This window comes from Colius striatus, chromosome 2 (assembly GCF_028858725.1).
Source record: "Colius striatus isolate bColStr4 chromosome 2, bColStr4.1.hap1, whole genome shotgun sequence".
Classification (NCBI taxonomy): domain Eukaryota; kingdom Metazoa; phylum Chordata; class Aves; order Coliiformes; family Coliidae; genus Colius; species Colius striatus.
In genome coordinates, this window is record NC_084760.1 from 68,944,271 (window position 1) to 68,960,892 (window position 16,622).

The following is a 16,622-nucleotide window of genomic DNA, read 5'->3' on the forward strand; positions in this document are numbered from 1 at the left end:
TTCTTGCTAGCTCCTCTTTTTGTTTCAGTACAGTTTGTGTGGTCGTCTTTGTAAAAGAAAAAAATCTCAAATTTTGTCTGCTCCTTAAGTTAGTGGGTTAAAATGGTTTTTCAGTGGATAAAATATTCTGTTCTGTCAAAATATTTTTGTTTTAGAAATTCTATTTATGTTGGGGGTTTTTTTGTTTGTGTTTTGAATTGCAATATCTAGTAACTTCAGATGAAAGCAACAGAACTTGGGGAAGGAGCACAACTTATCACCAAGAAGAATTTGAAGACGCAAAGAGAAGTTTTAAAAAGAGAGGTTGTACATGGGGACCAAGTTCAGTTCAAACAAAGGATCGTGCAGATTGTAAGGACAAGTATGTCTATGACATTTGTTTGTTTGATAGTACTAAGTATTCTTGGTAACTGAATCACTAACAGAGATAGTGAGCAAGTTCTGCAATCTCTAGTTACAGCTAAAACTCAGTCCTACTTTTTAATTAATTTAGGAACGACATTCATAATGAGTAGCTCTCTCACAGAGACTTGATGATAAAACACTTATCTTAAATTTTTTGTAGCTCATATCTCTTGCCCTTTATCTGTGGTTTTTGAGACTTGTAACTGGGATGCTGAGCTACTAATGCATACCAGACATTCATGATCTATCTTGCCCATCCTCACATTGACCTGAGGAACTACAAGCATGGCCCCCAGTGGACACTTCCAGTACAATTAAGTAAGACTGACTGATTTTTGCATACATGAGGAACAAGTCACACCAGCAATGTCATTTACACCAAAAAACACAAGGTTAAAGGATTCTGAAAATAAGTTGGATGCCTTCACTTTCAGATTATTTTTCAGAATGCTCAGAACTGGAGATAAGCAGTTTTTCTGAAGCAAGAGATCCTTCTCTTTGTCTCTTCTAGTAGAATTATTTATAGCACCTTTTTTTTTCTCTGGTAGAGGCATCTACTACTGGCAGTAATTGGTTCCAAACCATCAACTGAAACTGGCTTTGTGGTATTTTTGTTTGTTTTACAGTCACTATGTTTAATAAAATTTCAATATTCACATCATTTCTTTGCCACAATGAAACTGTTTTCCAGGTTTTCACCAACTTTTGTTCTTAAATAGGTAGTCAAAGCCTGTTTTTCATTGGCTTTCTTTTCAGGCCTGGCATTTTCATTTTATAAAGAACGCCTGATGGAAGGCATGTATCAATTTATAATCATAGAATCATAGAATGGTAGGGGTTGGAAGGGACCCTTAGAGATCATCTAGTCTAACCCCCCTGCAGAAGCAGGTTCACCTAGATCAAGTCACATAGGAACATGTCCAGGCAGGTCTTGAAGACCTCCAAGGAAGGAGACTCCACAACCCCTCTGGGCATCCTGTGCCAGGGCTCCATCACCCTCACAGTTGAAATAGTTTTTTCTTATGTTTAATCATGTGACTGTGTGCTATTCCATACAGGATTTTTTACCTTTGGAAAGTTTTACTGTTTTCAAGTTGTTTACTACATGTTTACAGTTTAAAAAGAAAGTTTGTTGTTTTTCTGTCGAAGTTGATATAATGATAGTATCTTCTGTGATGTCAAAATAACTATTGTTATTTCAGAATAAGACCGCTTTCAGATGGCAGCAACCCTTGGTCAACTGTTTTAATGAAAAATCAGAAGGGTGTTCCCTTAGCTTCGTTATTTGTAGACCAAGGTAAGAACCGCTTTTTAAAAAGTGAACGTTGCCATAAATTACTTGAGTTCTGCCTCCAGTGTTATAAGTTGTATTACTTTAATTCTTCAAGAATTATGCATATTAGTAGAAGAGTAGTCACAGTATGAATCAGTTTCCTGTGCAAAAATGCTATCTATAAGAAAATGCAAGTATCTGTACATTTCTGTCATTAGCAGTTAAGAAATATTTGTGATGTATGAGCACTACCACATAAAGATTCTGGTTTTTCTCTTATGTTTTTGACTTACAGGCTGTTCTGAATAGGAGTTCTGCAGTCACCACATTTTAGTTTCTTTTAAAAAGAAATAACTTAATTGGTAATTCTCTTGACAGTTAAATGATCATTAATGACTTTTATTGTCTGCAGAGTTGTTTAAAAATTTCATTGCTGTTAAAAAACCTGTAAACTCTGAAGTATTCCCAGATATTATAGAATCACAGAATCTTAAGGGCTGGAAGGGACCTCAAAAGATCATCTAGACCAACCCCCTGCCAGAGCAGGACCACCTAGAGTAGGTTACACAGGAACTCATCCAGGTGGGTTTTGAATGTTTCCAGAGAAGGAGATTCAATAACCCATCTGGGCAGCCTGTTCCAGTGCTCCTTCAACCTCACAGTGAAGAAAATCTCCTTTTTATTTCCTTGGAACCTCTTATGTTCCCACTTACACCCATTCCCCCTTATCCTATCATGGGACATCACTGAGAAGAGCCTGGCTCCATCCTCCTGACACCTGCCCTTTCCTTATTCATAAATATTAATGAAGTCACCCCTCAATCTCTTCTCCAAGCTAAAGAGCCCCAGCTCCCTCAGCCTTTCATCATAAGGGAGATGCTTCACTCCATCATCTTGGTGGCCCTGTGCTGAACTCTCTCCAGGAGTTCCCTGTCCTTCTTGAACTGAGGGACCCAGGATATTCCAGATGTGGTCTCACAAGGGCAGAGTAGAGGGGGAGGAGAACCTCTCTTGACGTACAGCCCACACCCCTTCTAATACACCCCAGGATGCCATTGGCCTTCTTGGCCACAAAGGCACATTGCTGGCTCATGTTCATCCCACCGTCCACCAGGACCACCAAGTCCCTTTTACCTACATTACTCTCTTAACAGTTCTTTCCCCAACCTGTACTGGTACATGAGGTTATTATTCTTTCCCAAATGCAAGACTCTGCACTTGCCCTTGTTGAATTTCATTAGATTTCTCCCAGCCCGACTCTCCAGCCTGTCCAGGTCTCGTTGAATGGCAGCACAGCCTTCTGGTGTGTCAGCTACTGCCCCCAGTTTAGTATCATCAGCAAACTTGCTGACAGTGCCCTCTGTTCCCTCAGCAAGATCATTAATAAATGTGTTGAACAGTATTGGTCCCAGCACCAACCCCTGAGGGACTCTGCTAGACACAGGCTTCCAACTAGACCCTGCCCCATTGATCATAACTCTGCCTTCTTCCCGTCAAACAGTTAACAATCCACCTCACTACCTGATCATCCAGCCCACACATCTCAGTTTTGCTGTGAGGATGCTGTGGGAGATGATGTCAAATGATTTGCTGAAATCAAGATAAACCACATCCACTGCAATACCATCATCTATCCACCTGGTTACATCCTCATAAAAGGCTCTCAGATTGGTCAAACATGACTTTCCCTTGCTCCCAATGAGCCTCTTGTCCTTTAAATACCTGGAGACAGCATCCAGGATAAAGTGTTCCATCATCTTTCCAGGGACCAGTCTGTTGTTACCCAGCTTGTCCTTCTTGCCCTTTATGAAGACTGGGTTGACATTTGCTTTCCTCCAATCCTCAGACACCATTCCTGTTCTCCATGACTTACTGAAGATGATGGAAAGTGCTCTAGCAATGACTTCCACCAGCTCCCTCAGCACCCACAGGTGCATCCCACTGTGGCCCATGGATTTATGTACATCCAGATTGCTCAACTGATCCTTAACCCAGTCTTCATCAACCAGAAAAATACCTCCTTTAACCAGAGGTCCTTTGCAGTCTGAGGCTCCTGAGGACAGTCTCCAGCAGTATAGAGAGGCAAAGAAGGAATTCAGTAACTCTGCCTTCTCTGTATCCCCTGTCACCAGGGCACCTGCCTCATTCAACAGTGGGCCTACAGTACCTCCAGCAGTAGTTTTATCCGCAATGTATTTGAAGAAGCCTTTCTTGTTGTGCTTGACCTCTCTTGCAAGGTAGAACTCCAATGAGGCTTTAGCTTTCCTAGTTGCCTCCCTACATCCTCTGGCAACAGCCTTATATTCATCCCAAGTGGCCATCTCTTCCGTCCATGATCTATAGACTCTCAATATTAGTTCTCAGTTTTTTAAAATGATGTTTGTTCTCTCAATTTTCAAGAAAAAACATGTAGATTTCAAATCTTAAAAGTTGTTGAGACAACTTTTTGGGATTTACAGGTAAATTACAAAGAAAAACATACTAATCTTCTTAGGATCAGAAACATAATACCTGTATGTTGTGTTTTATGTCCATTATTATAATGTCCTCTGGCTATACAATCTTCATAACAAATTTCAAATTTGAACACACTTTCTGTACTACACATTCTGAGAAAATTTAAGTTACCAGTGTTAGAGAATTTTTCCCTCTGCCCCCATGCCCCAGGAAAAAGGCATTTTCATTTTCGTACACAGTGGTAGGGGAGTATAAATCAAGGCTTCACAAATAGTAATTTTATAGATATATCAGCTTTCTATTAAAACCCTACACACAGAGAAGATTATACAGTTTTACATATTTGTATTTTAAATATTTTTGTATGTACTCTGTAGCATTCAGTAGTTCATAGTAGAATAACATGTAAGATAAATGGTACCTTCCATTTTATTTTTCCTTAGCTGTGAGATGTCAAATTTACTTTTTATTCCATACCACTAAGTCATAATGAATTAATTGGAAAATTTTCTAGTAACTCATTGGATTTTGGAGCACGACTTAATGTGTTGTAAAGAATGTGTTCCAGATTTTATCTAGCAATTTGTGCATAATAGATTACTTCACTCAAATCCATACACAGAAGCATTTCCTGTGTTATTTGAAAAACAGTACCAAAGTGTTGGAAATCCTCAAATACTACAGAAAATGCAAAGACAATACCTGCTTCTCAACTGTGTTGAGTGCATAAAGGTTGGTAGGTACGTTATGCCTCTCTTAAAATAAAGGTAAGCTTTCAAATGTGAAATACGTCATTTATTTACAGTTAACTTACATACTCAGAAAGATTGATCTGAAAGTTCCATCTAGTAGTTTTCTTTTGAGTTGCTTAAAAAGATGAAATTGTAGCAAAATGGTACTTGTGCTCTTTTAAAGACCATCAACAAAACATGAAGAGATTTAGTCTTAGGATGTGTTTCTGAGTCTTACAGTGTTAGTTGTGGAGCTTCTGACTGCATCCAAAGGGAGTGTACAGTACACCTCAAGATTAATCCTTAAGCAAGTGAGAGGAAGTAATGATATACATATGCAGACATGCAATAGCGAAACAGCTGAATTGCAATCTTAAAGCATGCTGTGATGTTTTATAGGTGTCTGTACTGATAAGAAACTTCTCCCTGAGGGTTTGGACAGTAAAAGACCAAAGCCAATTAAGTTGCCAAACCAGAATTATATTAATCTACCTCTTTGGAAAGATGATCAGGGTGAGAATACAGCAGAACATGAGAGCTTTGAAGAAGGAACATCTGCTAGTTCTACAAACAGTACTCCTCAAATGACACCTACAAACAGTCTGAGCAGGACGCTGCAGAAAAAGAGGACCGATTCAGTGCTGTATGGGTGTGCTGTCCTCCTTGCATCTGTTGCACTGGGCTTAGATATCAGAGAGCTGAACAAATCACATGGTCCAGATGAACTTTTGCCTAAAGATGAGAAGAAGAAGCGTGATGGAATATTTCAGCGTGCTTCAAAATTTCGCAGGAGTGCCAGTCCTACACGGCTGCAGTCCAGGAAAGAGGAAACAAATGTTTCACCCCTAAATCCAGCTGCAAATACTGTGAATCTTCTCTCTATGCCCTCCATTTCCACAAAATGCCTACTTCATTCTGACAGTGAGGATGCGTTTGTAAGCACTGTGCTTGGCGATTGTGGGCCATGTCATTCCACTGATGACTTTCTATCTGAAACTTCTGAAAGGAAGAGAGAACAAAGGATACAGCTGTCTCCTAACACAATTTCTACACGATTGAAAAATCAGCCTTTTAACTTTTGTCGGAAACAAGAGTCTCAAAACATGCTGAATGATTCTTCTACAAAGTTAAGTGTGTTGGGACACAGACGAACCTTATCAGATGGGAGCAATTTTCAGACCACAGGTGGGTAACTAAGAACTTGACATGCAGGGGTTTTTGAGAAAATTTAGGGAAATTAACCATTCACTAATGAGCTGTTAAGATTTTTGTTACACTGTTAGGTGTTAGCTGAGCCACCATAACTGTATGTCCCTAAGCCCTCTGTATCTGAACCCTGAATAAACCGCCTGCATTTGGAATAGTGTCTAGTTAGGAGTGTGGGTAAAGGGAAGAGGTGGTTCATTTCAAGATGGTATCTATTTTTCTGGGGTATTGCAGAACTAGGTTTCCCTAGTCTTTTCATGTCAGCTTTTTTGTGAAATGTACACTATTAATGTTATGGGTGAAATAAACTGAGACTGTCAGGTGTGGGCATTATGAAGTGGTGGATTTCCTGAGTCTTGAGAGTACGTGTAATACAGTTTCACAGTCCACATAGGTGAGCGATTGAGCGTCATTTTAGTACTGCACATTTCTTAACTTCAAGAAAAAGAAGTCTGGTAAATTTTTATTTGCTTGCTTGACCTAGAAGTTATGTCACACGTTCCATGAATCCTTAAGATGAAAAAAGGTCTTTAAATCTGGTTTCCATATAAATGGAAAAGTTGGTGATTAATGAGTTTTTGAAAATAAGTTCTAAATTCCAATACTGATGTTCTATGGTGGCTTAAATGTAATACTCTTCATGGTACTCTATGCATATTTAATTACTCATAACTTGAGAAATTTCTGGGGCTTTATTCCAATATGAATATTCATCCAGTTACTGGGCAGTTATCTCTCTTCTGCAGCAATTAAAAATACATTGTTGTGGTCTGTAGTAGAAACTGTAGGTACAAAAATGTTGTTTGAGCATTGCTGGTCCTCTTTGAAAGATTCCTCACAAACATATGAGCCTCTTAATTTTTCTATGGGAAAAAAGCTAGTAGTGTTTATAGCAACCCAGTTTTACAAATAACAAAGAAATCAACAAGTCACATGGTTTCAATTGGCTTTTTTTAATTTGGCCTTTCCTTTCTCCTAGCTAATGGATTTACTTCAACCAATGAGGTCTCCACGTTGCCAGTTCTGTCAGTTACTGGAACTCTGCACTCTCCCTCTGTTCAACAAGGAAGCAAGCACAATGGTGTTTCAACTGAAAAGCAAGGCGCTGTCAATATTATATCAAGGCCTCGACCTTCTTCTGTAAGAAGTAAAATTGATGCATGGCAGATTATTCCACGTATTATTAAACCAAACTCTAAAGACTCTGAACATTTAGAGGGCAATGTAGATCCAGATGTTAACTCCTTGCCAGATACTGAGGAAAGAACTAACTGCCACATGCCCTCATTACTTGATATTGATGTGGAAGGTCAAAACAGAGACTGTACTGTGCCTTTATGTAGAATGAAGAACAAAAATTGTCGGCCATCTATATATGAACTGGAGAGAGAGTTTCTGTCATGAGTGCCTTTTGTTTTAAATATGTTTGCTTTTTAAAGGGGAACAAATATAAAATTCTTGTCCTTCTCATGCTTTGTGCTGCTTTTTTTTTTTCTGATGTACTGTGACAAATAGTACCAAAATTATTAAAATGGGCAGCTAATTAAGAAAGTGTAGTAAATGGCTTTTTCAAATGTTCCTTGAAATCCCAGGTAGCAACTCTAGAAGCACAGTGCTGCAAAATAGAGTTCTAGGTATTACTAAAATGACAGCCCACCTTCCTCTGCAATGTCACAGAAGTTTTCTTTTGGGTCCGAGTGGTTTTGCTAGAGGTTTAACCTTTGCAAGTGGAAGAAATGAACAACATACAGTAAGGTTGTGTTCCAACAAGAAGAGAGTCGCCCAAGAGGTGCTTGTCTGCAGCTTGCTTATGGGGCCTGTGGAAGTAGGGAGCGGGGCAGGGGATTTTAAGGTGCTAGTGCAGGAGGCTCTGTTCACTCCTTATTAAACAGGTGGTTACTTTTTAGCAATTGGTACTGAAATTGATTAAGGATCTGCAGCTGAATTTTGAGTATTTGCCCTTGGCTTTTGTGAGAACTTTCAGCTATGTGCATTAGTTTCTCCAGAAAGTTACATTGCTTGTATAAACATTTAGGTTTCAGCCATCTTATTGATTTGAGAAGGTAAACTGCGGTATTGTGATTGGATTAAAGGTATTTGACATACTTTATAATGTGAAACAACATTCCTTGTAGGTAAGGATACACTGGAACGTAAATATTTGTACTCTTAACCTTTTGAAAGCTACAGTGTTTGCACTGAAAACAATATTCTTAGTCTGGGATTTTGTTTGTGGTGGAGGAGTTTTTCCCCCTTGTTTTCTTTAACTCTCTTGCACCTTGTCATGAGGAAAGATGATGGGTTTTAAAGATAATTGGTTTTGGGTTTAAGTGAGGCAAGGATACATTTTGCTGCACTCAGATTTTAAAACTTCTTTAATTAAATATTAAGTGTTTGAGTATAATCTCTGCAGTTTTAATTCCTACAGTTACTACTGAGTGTCCAATTATTCCTATGTAGGAATTCAGGGACGGGAACATAGATGCTTGACTGGTTTTCAGTGATAGAAAGGTTCCAGAAATTTCCAAGTAGTTAATTGTGGGGGCAGGAATATTTATACTTTATAACACAGATGGTTTAATTTTTTACAGTATCACTAAGCATTTAGCAAAAATCAAATGTACAGTATACCGTCCCTGATCAAAACATTTCTAGAATTAAAGGAACGTCCCATATTCCAGTATTTAAAGTCTTAATTTTCCATATCATTGGATGTTTAAATAGTCCTAAAAAAATACAATTGGGTAATGTTAGAATAAAACTACTCTGTTCCTATCAAAACACTGGGTTTTCAGACCCTTGGTTTAAGTGTTTTCTTCCCCTTTGCTCTGGGGCCTGGGAGTTCACTTAAGTAGAATACACAATTGCTTAAAGCTTCAAAACCAGGGGATTAAAAAATAAAGTTTCTGTTCTAAGACTGGTGTGCAGTACAGTGACTACCTTGAGGATGACAGGTAATTATACATACACAATCATGAAATGTTAATCATACAGAGCAGAACACACAAAATGCAGCTTCCCATTTCTCAAAGTGAAAATAGAAAAGGATTTCCTTAAAGGATTAGTTTACCACAAGTAAATTTATAACCACGAATTGTCTGTAAAACTAAATACTTGCATAGCAGATTATTAAGTTCTTACATTTTGTTCAGACCTGTTTCAGTATTCCCAATTCTTTGTCAACATGATGCAAGTTGCATACTGTTCTTTGTCTTTAAACTTCGATTTCATCATAAAACTTTAACAGATGAGGTCTATTCCAGCTTTAATACAAAATGTTTTAGTAAAATAAAGTCAGTTGGGTACTGCATATGGATTGAATTTTAAGTATATCTTCACAGCAGATTTATCTTCAAGGCTTAATTAGAATTTTGGAGCATTGTGCATATTTCGTCTCTTTCTTGATCAGTTATTCCCGTGTAATACTGAGAGAAAAGGAATTGATTGTTTTACATGTTTCTGATGAAAGTATTGCTGGCTTTCTTCAGAAAAATCTCAGGTGCTGAAGTATTTTGAGTTGTAAACTTCTGTTAAGTTCTGTTCTGTACTTTTAAGGTTTATATAATTTTAAATGTTGGATTTTGCACCCTATGTTTTGTAATCAGTAGTATCATCATAAAAGCCCTTTGTGAGCTATGTTGTTTTCCCTTATGAGTGGCTTCTCTCTCTTGTAATTAAACAAAGATTCCTCTTCAGTGGATAATTTCCATAAGCATGGGACATGTGATATGCCCAGTCCAGTGCATTGTAACAGTTTAGGTGACCCATGTCAAATATTTTTCACATGATGCAGGTTTTTCTAAGCTTTAGTTGGTAGTGCTTCATAATTGTCTTGATAGTTTAAAAATTACAGGCCAATCTTCACTGATTTTAAAAAGAGAAAAGCAAAAATTATTGCAGTCATGGTTTCACAGTCTGTATTTTACTTGTCACCAGAGAAACTATCTATAAAGGTTTGGGAATCTGGTGTTTGTTAAGTGATCTGTGTTTGTTAAAAGTATATTTATTTCAATGTAGGTTACTATCCTGACCAAATAATAATTTATGTTGATTGTTTTAGCATACAACTGAAGGTGCTTACACTACAAAGATTAAGATAAACACTTGACATGCTGTTTTTACAAAAACCTGATGATTTAAATGTTTTTATTTAAAAAAAATAAATGTTTTGTAGCTACTGTATTGCAAAGTGACCTGAATTTTCTTGAAAAAAATATGTGTTAATGCTTTCTTAATATGTACAAAGGACTTTTCCGGTGAATAGCCAGGATCTGTAGACTTACGGTTAGCCTGTTCTTGGCACATTCAAATGTAATTGTTACTTTAAGATTAATTATCCAGTACAGTAACATGAATGTTTCTGTTAATTCTATGTCATGGATTTGGGCAGAAACATATTGAATAAGCTTGTTCTTTCATTTCTGTGACCATAATATGTCTTTTGATGCTTTTGCAATGTTGGGTGGTTATCTTAGAGGAAGTAGAACAGTGGATATAAATAAATTCTGCATCTGTTTCAGCATCAAGAATACAGGTAAGGAATAACATTTCTGTTGTGGGCTTTTTGATGGGCAGAGTTTGTTGATTTTTTTTTGGCTTTGGGAGGTTTGGGTTTGTTGGGTGTTTGGTTTGGTTCGGTCATTTTAGGCAAATAAAGCCAGTATTTTCCTTTTAAACTTTTCTAACATCTTCTTTTATGAACTTGCCTCTTTGTTTTACTTAATGCCATGGGTGCGTTAGTCCATCTTTCAGTAAGGCAGAAGAGGAAGTATCTATTTGCACAGTGGCAACAGACAAGATAGGGCAAAGTAGAGACTGAAAGTAGTAGTAGTGTAGTGCACTGAAATTCAAAGCTCTGAGCTCAGTCTTACAGAGACACGCCTGCATAGAGCTTTCAGTGAGGCTGGCTAGATAACAAATATTTACAGGGCCTGTGAGTGTCAGTATGGAGGCCAGATTAAAAACCAAGCTCCGTGGGCAGTTAATTTTGTACACAGTGTTAACAATGGTAATACTAAAGGTCTCCGTTCAAGCGTGTGGTAATAGAAAAGGTCCCATTCTCACTAACCACATATTTTTAAAAATATAATTAGTGAGATCACTACAGGGCATGCATTATGAGAAGCTAGTGAGATCCATTATCTACTACATTTTTTTAATATAATTTGAGCATGCTTAAGATTGTAGCAGTAGGTATTCTAAACTGAGGCCAGAGCCCTTGCAGGTATGTAATGGATTTCTCCCTGAATGTAGGTGAAAATGGGCAAACCAAATATGAGTTAGTCATGTCAATACTGTTAAAAATCCAGTATCCTCGGCGATCTAGCTAGTTTGATAAAATAGCTTTTTTAAGCATCAACAGAAGCAGCCTTGTTCTAATAGGCTAGAGAAAAGATCCACAGAGCCATGCAAGTAGGATGGGTTTACTTTTTCATAGAATCACAGATTGATTTACATTAAGAGACACCTGGAGATTAAATAGTCCAAAACCTTCTGCTAGAGCGAGTTGCCCAAGATCACGTCCAGTTGAGTTTTGAGTAGACAGAGGCTCTGCAGCTTCTCTGGGCAGTCTGTTCCAGTGTTTGCAAGTCATAGAATCATAGAATGGTAGGGGTTGGAAGGGACCTTTAGAGATCATCTAGTCCAACCCCCCTGCAGAAGCAGGTCCACCTAGATCAGGTCACATAGGAACATGTCCAGGTGGGTCTTGAAGACTTCCAAAGAGGGAAACTCCATACCCTCCCTGGGCAGCCTGTGCCAGGGCTCCCTCACCTGAACAGTGAAATAGCTTTTTCTTATATTTAAGTAGAACTTTTTGTGTTCCAGCTTCATCCCATTAATCCTTGTCCTGTTGCTAGCTACAATAGAAAAAAGGGATGTCCCAACCTCCTGACATCCTTACATTAGTAAGATCCCCCCTCAGTTTTCTCTTCTCTAGACTAAACAGCCCCAGTTTCCTCATAATTCAAGTTTCTAAACTCCCTTTTACACTCACGGTAAAAACATTTTTCTCATCTTCAGATCCAAATTTGTTTTGGTTTTTTTAGTTTTTGCCTATTGCCTCTTGTCCCATCCTTGTACACAGCCGAGAAGAATCTGCTTCATTCCACCTTATCAGGTATTTATAAACAATTATAAGATCCTTCTGGAGCCTTTACTTCTACACGCTAAACAATCCCAGCTCTCTCAGATGACATTCCTCTAAGCCCAGTTTTCCAGCCTGCCCAGGACTCTGAAGAGTAGCACAGTATCTGGTGCCTCAGCCACTCCTTGAAGTTTTAGATCATCTACAAACTTGCTGAGGATACACGTTGTCCCAGGATCCAGGTTGTTAATGGAGATGTTAAAACAGTTTCAGCCTTACATCAGCCCCTGAGGTACTCCATTGATACCTTGGTGACATTTAAGCAAGTTGTAGTTAATACTATCTCTTATTTTGCTTATATCATGTAAAATATTTTCCCTATGTGATTTAGGTAATGGCTATTCTTCAGCTACTTTCACAGGCTTATTTTTTCCCATTTCAAAACCAAGGACATAATGACAATTCTCACATGTAGGCTTTAGTTTAGCGCTTCCAGTAGTTGAAATGTGGCATTATGATGGCCAAGTTCAGTACTGCTTAATGTAACAGCTTGTACCTGTTCCAAATCTTTAGCTTGCTTTAAAAGCAGACTCATAATTCAGCCTGGGTCACTGAACTAGTCAAACTTCAGTCAAATGTCAAGTTTAGCCTTAGTCCTTTGAGTGATCATTAATAGGGGAACTCATGGTCTGCAACACTGCTTAATAGACTTTTAAAAAAAACATTTGCATGATGTCAGAGAACATCGGTCTTCTCTCCTACCACACCACAGCATGTAGGTCTGACAACTTGAATCTCTTGTGTCTGCTGAAAACATTCACGAATACTCTGGTCTCCAAAGGAGAGAGGGCACAACAATGAACTCCTCAGTAGAAGTTCTCCTAAGAAGGATGCCCAACACAGCTGTGCCTGCTGTAACTTTGCAAGCCAGAGAATTTACACAAATGCTATATTGTCCTCTGTCTCCCTGCCAAGAGTTCAAGCATACCTAGCTAAGATCTTTGATGTAGTACTAGACACTGTGAATAATCTAGTCATCTTAGGGCTTGCCAGTTGTTATGAAAGCAGGTGGGAGTCTGCATATTTGGGGCCCTAGAGAAAACAGAAATAATAGGACTATTCATTACCCTCAGTGTTTTGCAAGTCATTTGAATAATTCCAGTTTCTAAACTCCCTTTTACGGCAGACAGGATTAGGCAATAATATTTCACAAAGCCTTTTTACTCTCTGCAACCTTCGTGACTGAATGTGATATTTGTTCATTGTATTAGATGCCACTTATTCTGCCTGATAAATGTTATCAACAGTTGGAGGGATGCAAGATGGAGAGAGGTAGTTGTGCTAGAAAGCAGGTGCATCAAACATCAGGTGAACCTGCCACTAGTTAGGCAGTCAAAGCTGTATACTAAATGTATATTGTCTAGTGATTTAAGCTGTATTGAGTGCATAGTTACCAAGACTGCTGGATATACAGAGTATTTGCAGAAGCAGGGTATCTACCTGAAAGGAAGCCACTTCTGCTAGAGAAGTGTCCTGCATGTGGTCAGATGCCTTCTTGACTGTCATTAGGGAAATGGGTATGTATCTCCTTCAATGCATGAGCTACCTGAAATGTTTAGCGTAGAAGTGGTAATGGTCATTCTATCAGCTACCGTAGTTTTTATCAAAATACTTAATCTTGTAGCTATTGAAACCCTGACATTATTCATGTTGCTTCCTCTGCTCTTGATAGCAAAAATTTTCATCACCAAGACCCTAATTCCTTCTTTTTTGCTACTGATGGCTGGCTTTGTGGGCTAGGGCAGAAACAACTCAGTGTACCCACAAGAAATACTCATTAGACAGATATTTGTGGGCTAGGGAATAACTTTGTCCTATTTTTTATGATACCTTAGCCAGTTTAAATACACTGAAAGCATACATTTTCAGTTTATTGTGGTAGTCTTTATTTACCATGGTTGCTTTCCTCTGGTTAAGCAAATTCTGTTGGTTTGTAGAACCAGACCATTGAGAAGAAAACCTGTACTGTCATTATCTATTGCTAGAAGATGTAAAAAACAGATATTGTCTATGGTGATATTATGTTGGGTAACTATGTAAAGCATATTAAGAGTGTTTTATGAAGTCATCACCTATGATCACTTCAGCAAGTTTGGGCAGCTCTACAGAATATATTCTCTCAGGCCTGCTGAACTGCTGAGGGGTACTGTTTGCACAGTTGTGCTAAGCATTGCATGGTGTATTTAGAAGACAAATGTGCCTGAGACCATTTCATCTTATTTTTTAAAGAGGTTCTGAATCTCTTTTGGAAAGTCAGGGGTACTCTTTTGGTTTGCACATTGTATGCTTGTAGGTTCTAAAAGGAAAGAGAAATTTGCTTGTAGCTGTAAATATGGTCCTAGAGGGGTTTTTTTTCTCCCTTTACCTTAAAACCTGTTAACATGTTTAGGGTTTTTAAGGAAGAGGAATGGGCACTACCTCGTCTTTCTAACTATACATGAGCCAAATACAGGGTTCTGGCTTATATGTTCCCTAGCAGATATTGCTGAAGGTAGTTCTCTGATAAAAAACACTGTGTAAATGTCTGAATAGTATGAATATGTATCACAAATGATTTTTTTAGAGAGAAAAAAAAAATACTTCAACTTTTGTTTGCAATGATTGTAGTGTTTGTTTTGAAAAGTAATTCTTTTTAATACTTGTTGAATTAATACTCATGGAAGTCAGGGTAGGATGAGACTGGGTTGCAGTTGAAAAGAAGTCTAAGTAGGAAAGTTTTGTCTCCTTTTTCCTTTTTTGTATAGTATAATTTAAGTTTATCTTGCTGCTAACAATGAAAAAGAGATGAGGTCCTATAATACACAAAAGCCTTCACAGTAAAATACACTAAAAGTAGCAGTTCAGGACTGAGCGTACGTATGTGCATATGGACATCTATGATCTAAATCTTGTAATGCAAGCCAATTAGCTTTTCTCCTTGGAAAGCAACTCAAAGAATTAGAACTGGAAAGTATTGGTTGACCTGGTAGAACAGGCATACAGAGGAGGCCGATTGTATTACAGTTTAGAAACCTTTTATCACCCATTTGCATTTACAATACGGGTCAACCCATTTTGCATTGTGGACCATATCAAAATATGTCCTGCAGACCTGTGATGTTGTTCAGAGTGTGTATACCAGTGGAAATGGTACAAAGAGGCAGGAAAAGGAGTTCTCATCCACGGGTGTAGTGTATTTAGGCAAAGCATCACTCTTGACTCAAATCTGTTCTTTCTCACAAGTGCTTCCTGTGTCTTTTTCTTCACCTGTTTCTCTGAAGCATTTTTATGTCTGTTTCTGGAGCTGTGCCTAAGGATTTGCTTCAGGACTTCTTTGAATGGATTGATCCTATAGAGCAATAAGCTTCTATCTAACAGCTCTGTTTCTGTGGTAGGAGGCACTACCAAGATACATGCTCATTTTCTCTTTAACAGTGGTCTTCTACTGTAAAAGCACCTCGGTGTGCAGCAGGTCTCCCATGTTTACAGGCATGTGTAAGCATCAGGAAGAAAAAAAAAAGTCACTTTTGTAGTCTACCAATCCTCACCACTTCTCCTAACAGCTATTCAGTGGCTGGTGCAATGAACTGTTTGTTCTGAGTAAGATTTTCACAGAGATTCACTGTCCTGTTTCCCAAGGGTCTCAATTTGTCAAACCTTCTGGAGTAACTAGTATCACTCCCTTACTTCAGTCCATTCATAGATGTTACTAGACTTGTTGATGCTCACCTGTTAAGGAACAGAAAAGTTTGAACCTTTAGAATACACTACAGAAGAATTTTACAGTTATCCATTGCCAAACATGGCTAAGTGGAAGTTTTTCCACTGTATTGTAAACTGAGTTTTTTACAGCACTGGCTTGGCTGATGCTCCAAGAATGAGGCTTACCCTTGAGAAAAGTACACTGAGAACAGAGAAAAGTACAGTGAGAATGGAATAGATTGTTGCTCCCCTTACTACTGACAGTATGCAGGTTTATCATATTTCGCCTCAGTTTTTTTCTTCGCTAGGGTAAACCATACATTTCCTTCAGTCTTCCTAAATAACTTCTTAGAAATTTGATCATTTTCTTGACTTTCTTTTGTTTTCATAATTTGAGATGGAGACAAAGAAGTGTCCAGAAATCTCCAACTGAGAATTTACTTGCATATCTGACAGTCAAAAAGCCATGTCATGGTCAAAATATACCTGCAACTTAATTTGTGAAGTCTTGTCACAGATACAGTAGCTGTTACTTGTCATCTTTGAGATGCTTTCAAAAGATCCTGATTGTTTTTTCAAACACTTGAAGGAACATTGAAAGTGAGCTGGTTAGTTTGTAATGGACCACCTACATACAAAAACAAATTCAAAACACCACCATCTATGCATTTCGAAGACTTTTGCTTTTCTGTGGTTCTTAGAAATGACTGCTGTAATCAATCAG

At 38.2% G+C, this 16,622-nt stretch overlaps 1 protein-coding gene across 2 annotated transcripts in view; it reads left to right on the plus strand.

Annotated features, from left to right (window-relative positions):
- The window catches only part of MAP3K21 (mitogen-activated protein kinase kinase kinase 21), a 45,659-nt gene extending 35,464 nt beyond the window's left edge, over positions 1-10,195 (plus strand). For both annotated transcript variants that reach the window (XM_061991000.1, XM_061991001.1), the window contains 4 exons: positions 211-361; positions 1,608-1,702; positions 5,266-6,051; positions 7,052-10,195. In XM_061991000.1, coding sequence (XP_061846984.1) covers positions 211-361; positions 1,608-1,702; positions 5,266-6,051; positions 7,052-7,476 — 1,457 coding nt within the window. In that variant the 3' untranslated portion in view covers positions 7,477-10,195. The remainder of the gene's footprint in view (positions 1-210; positions 362-1,607; positions 1,703-5,265; positions 6,052-7,051) is intronic.
- Positions 10,196-16,622: the final 6,427 nt, after the last annotated feature.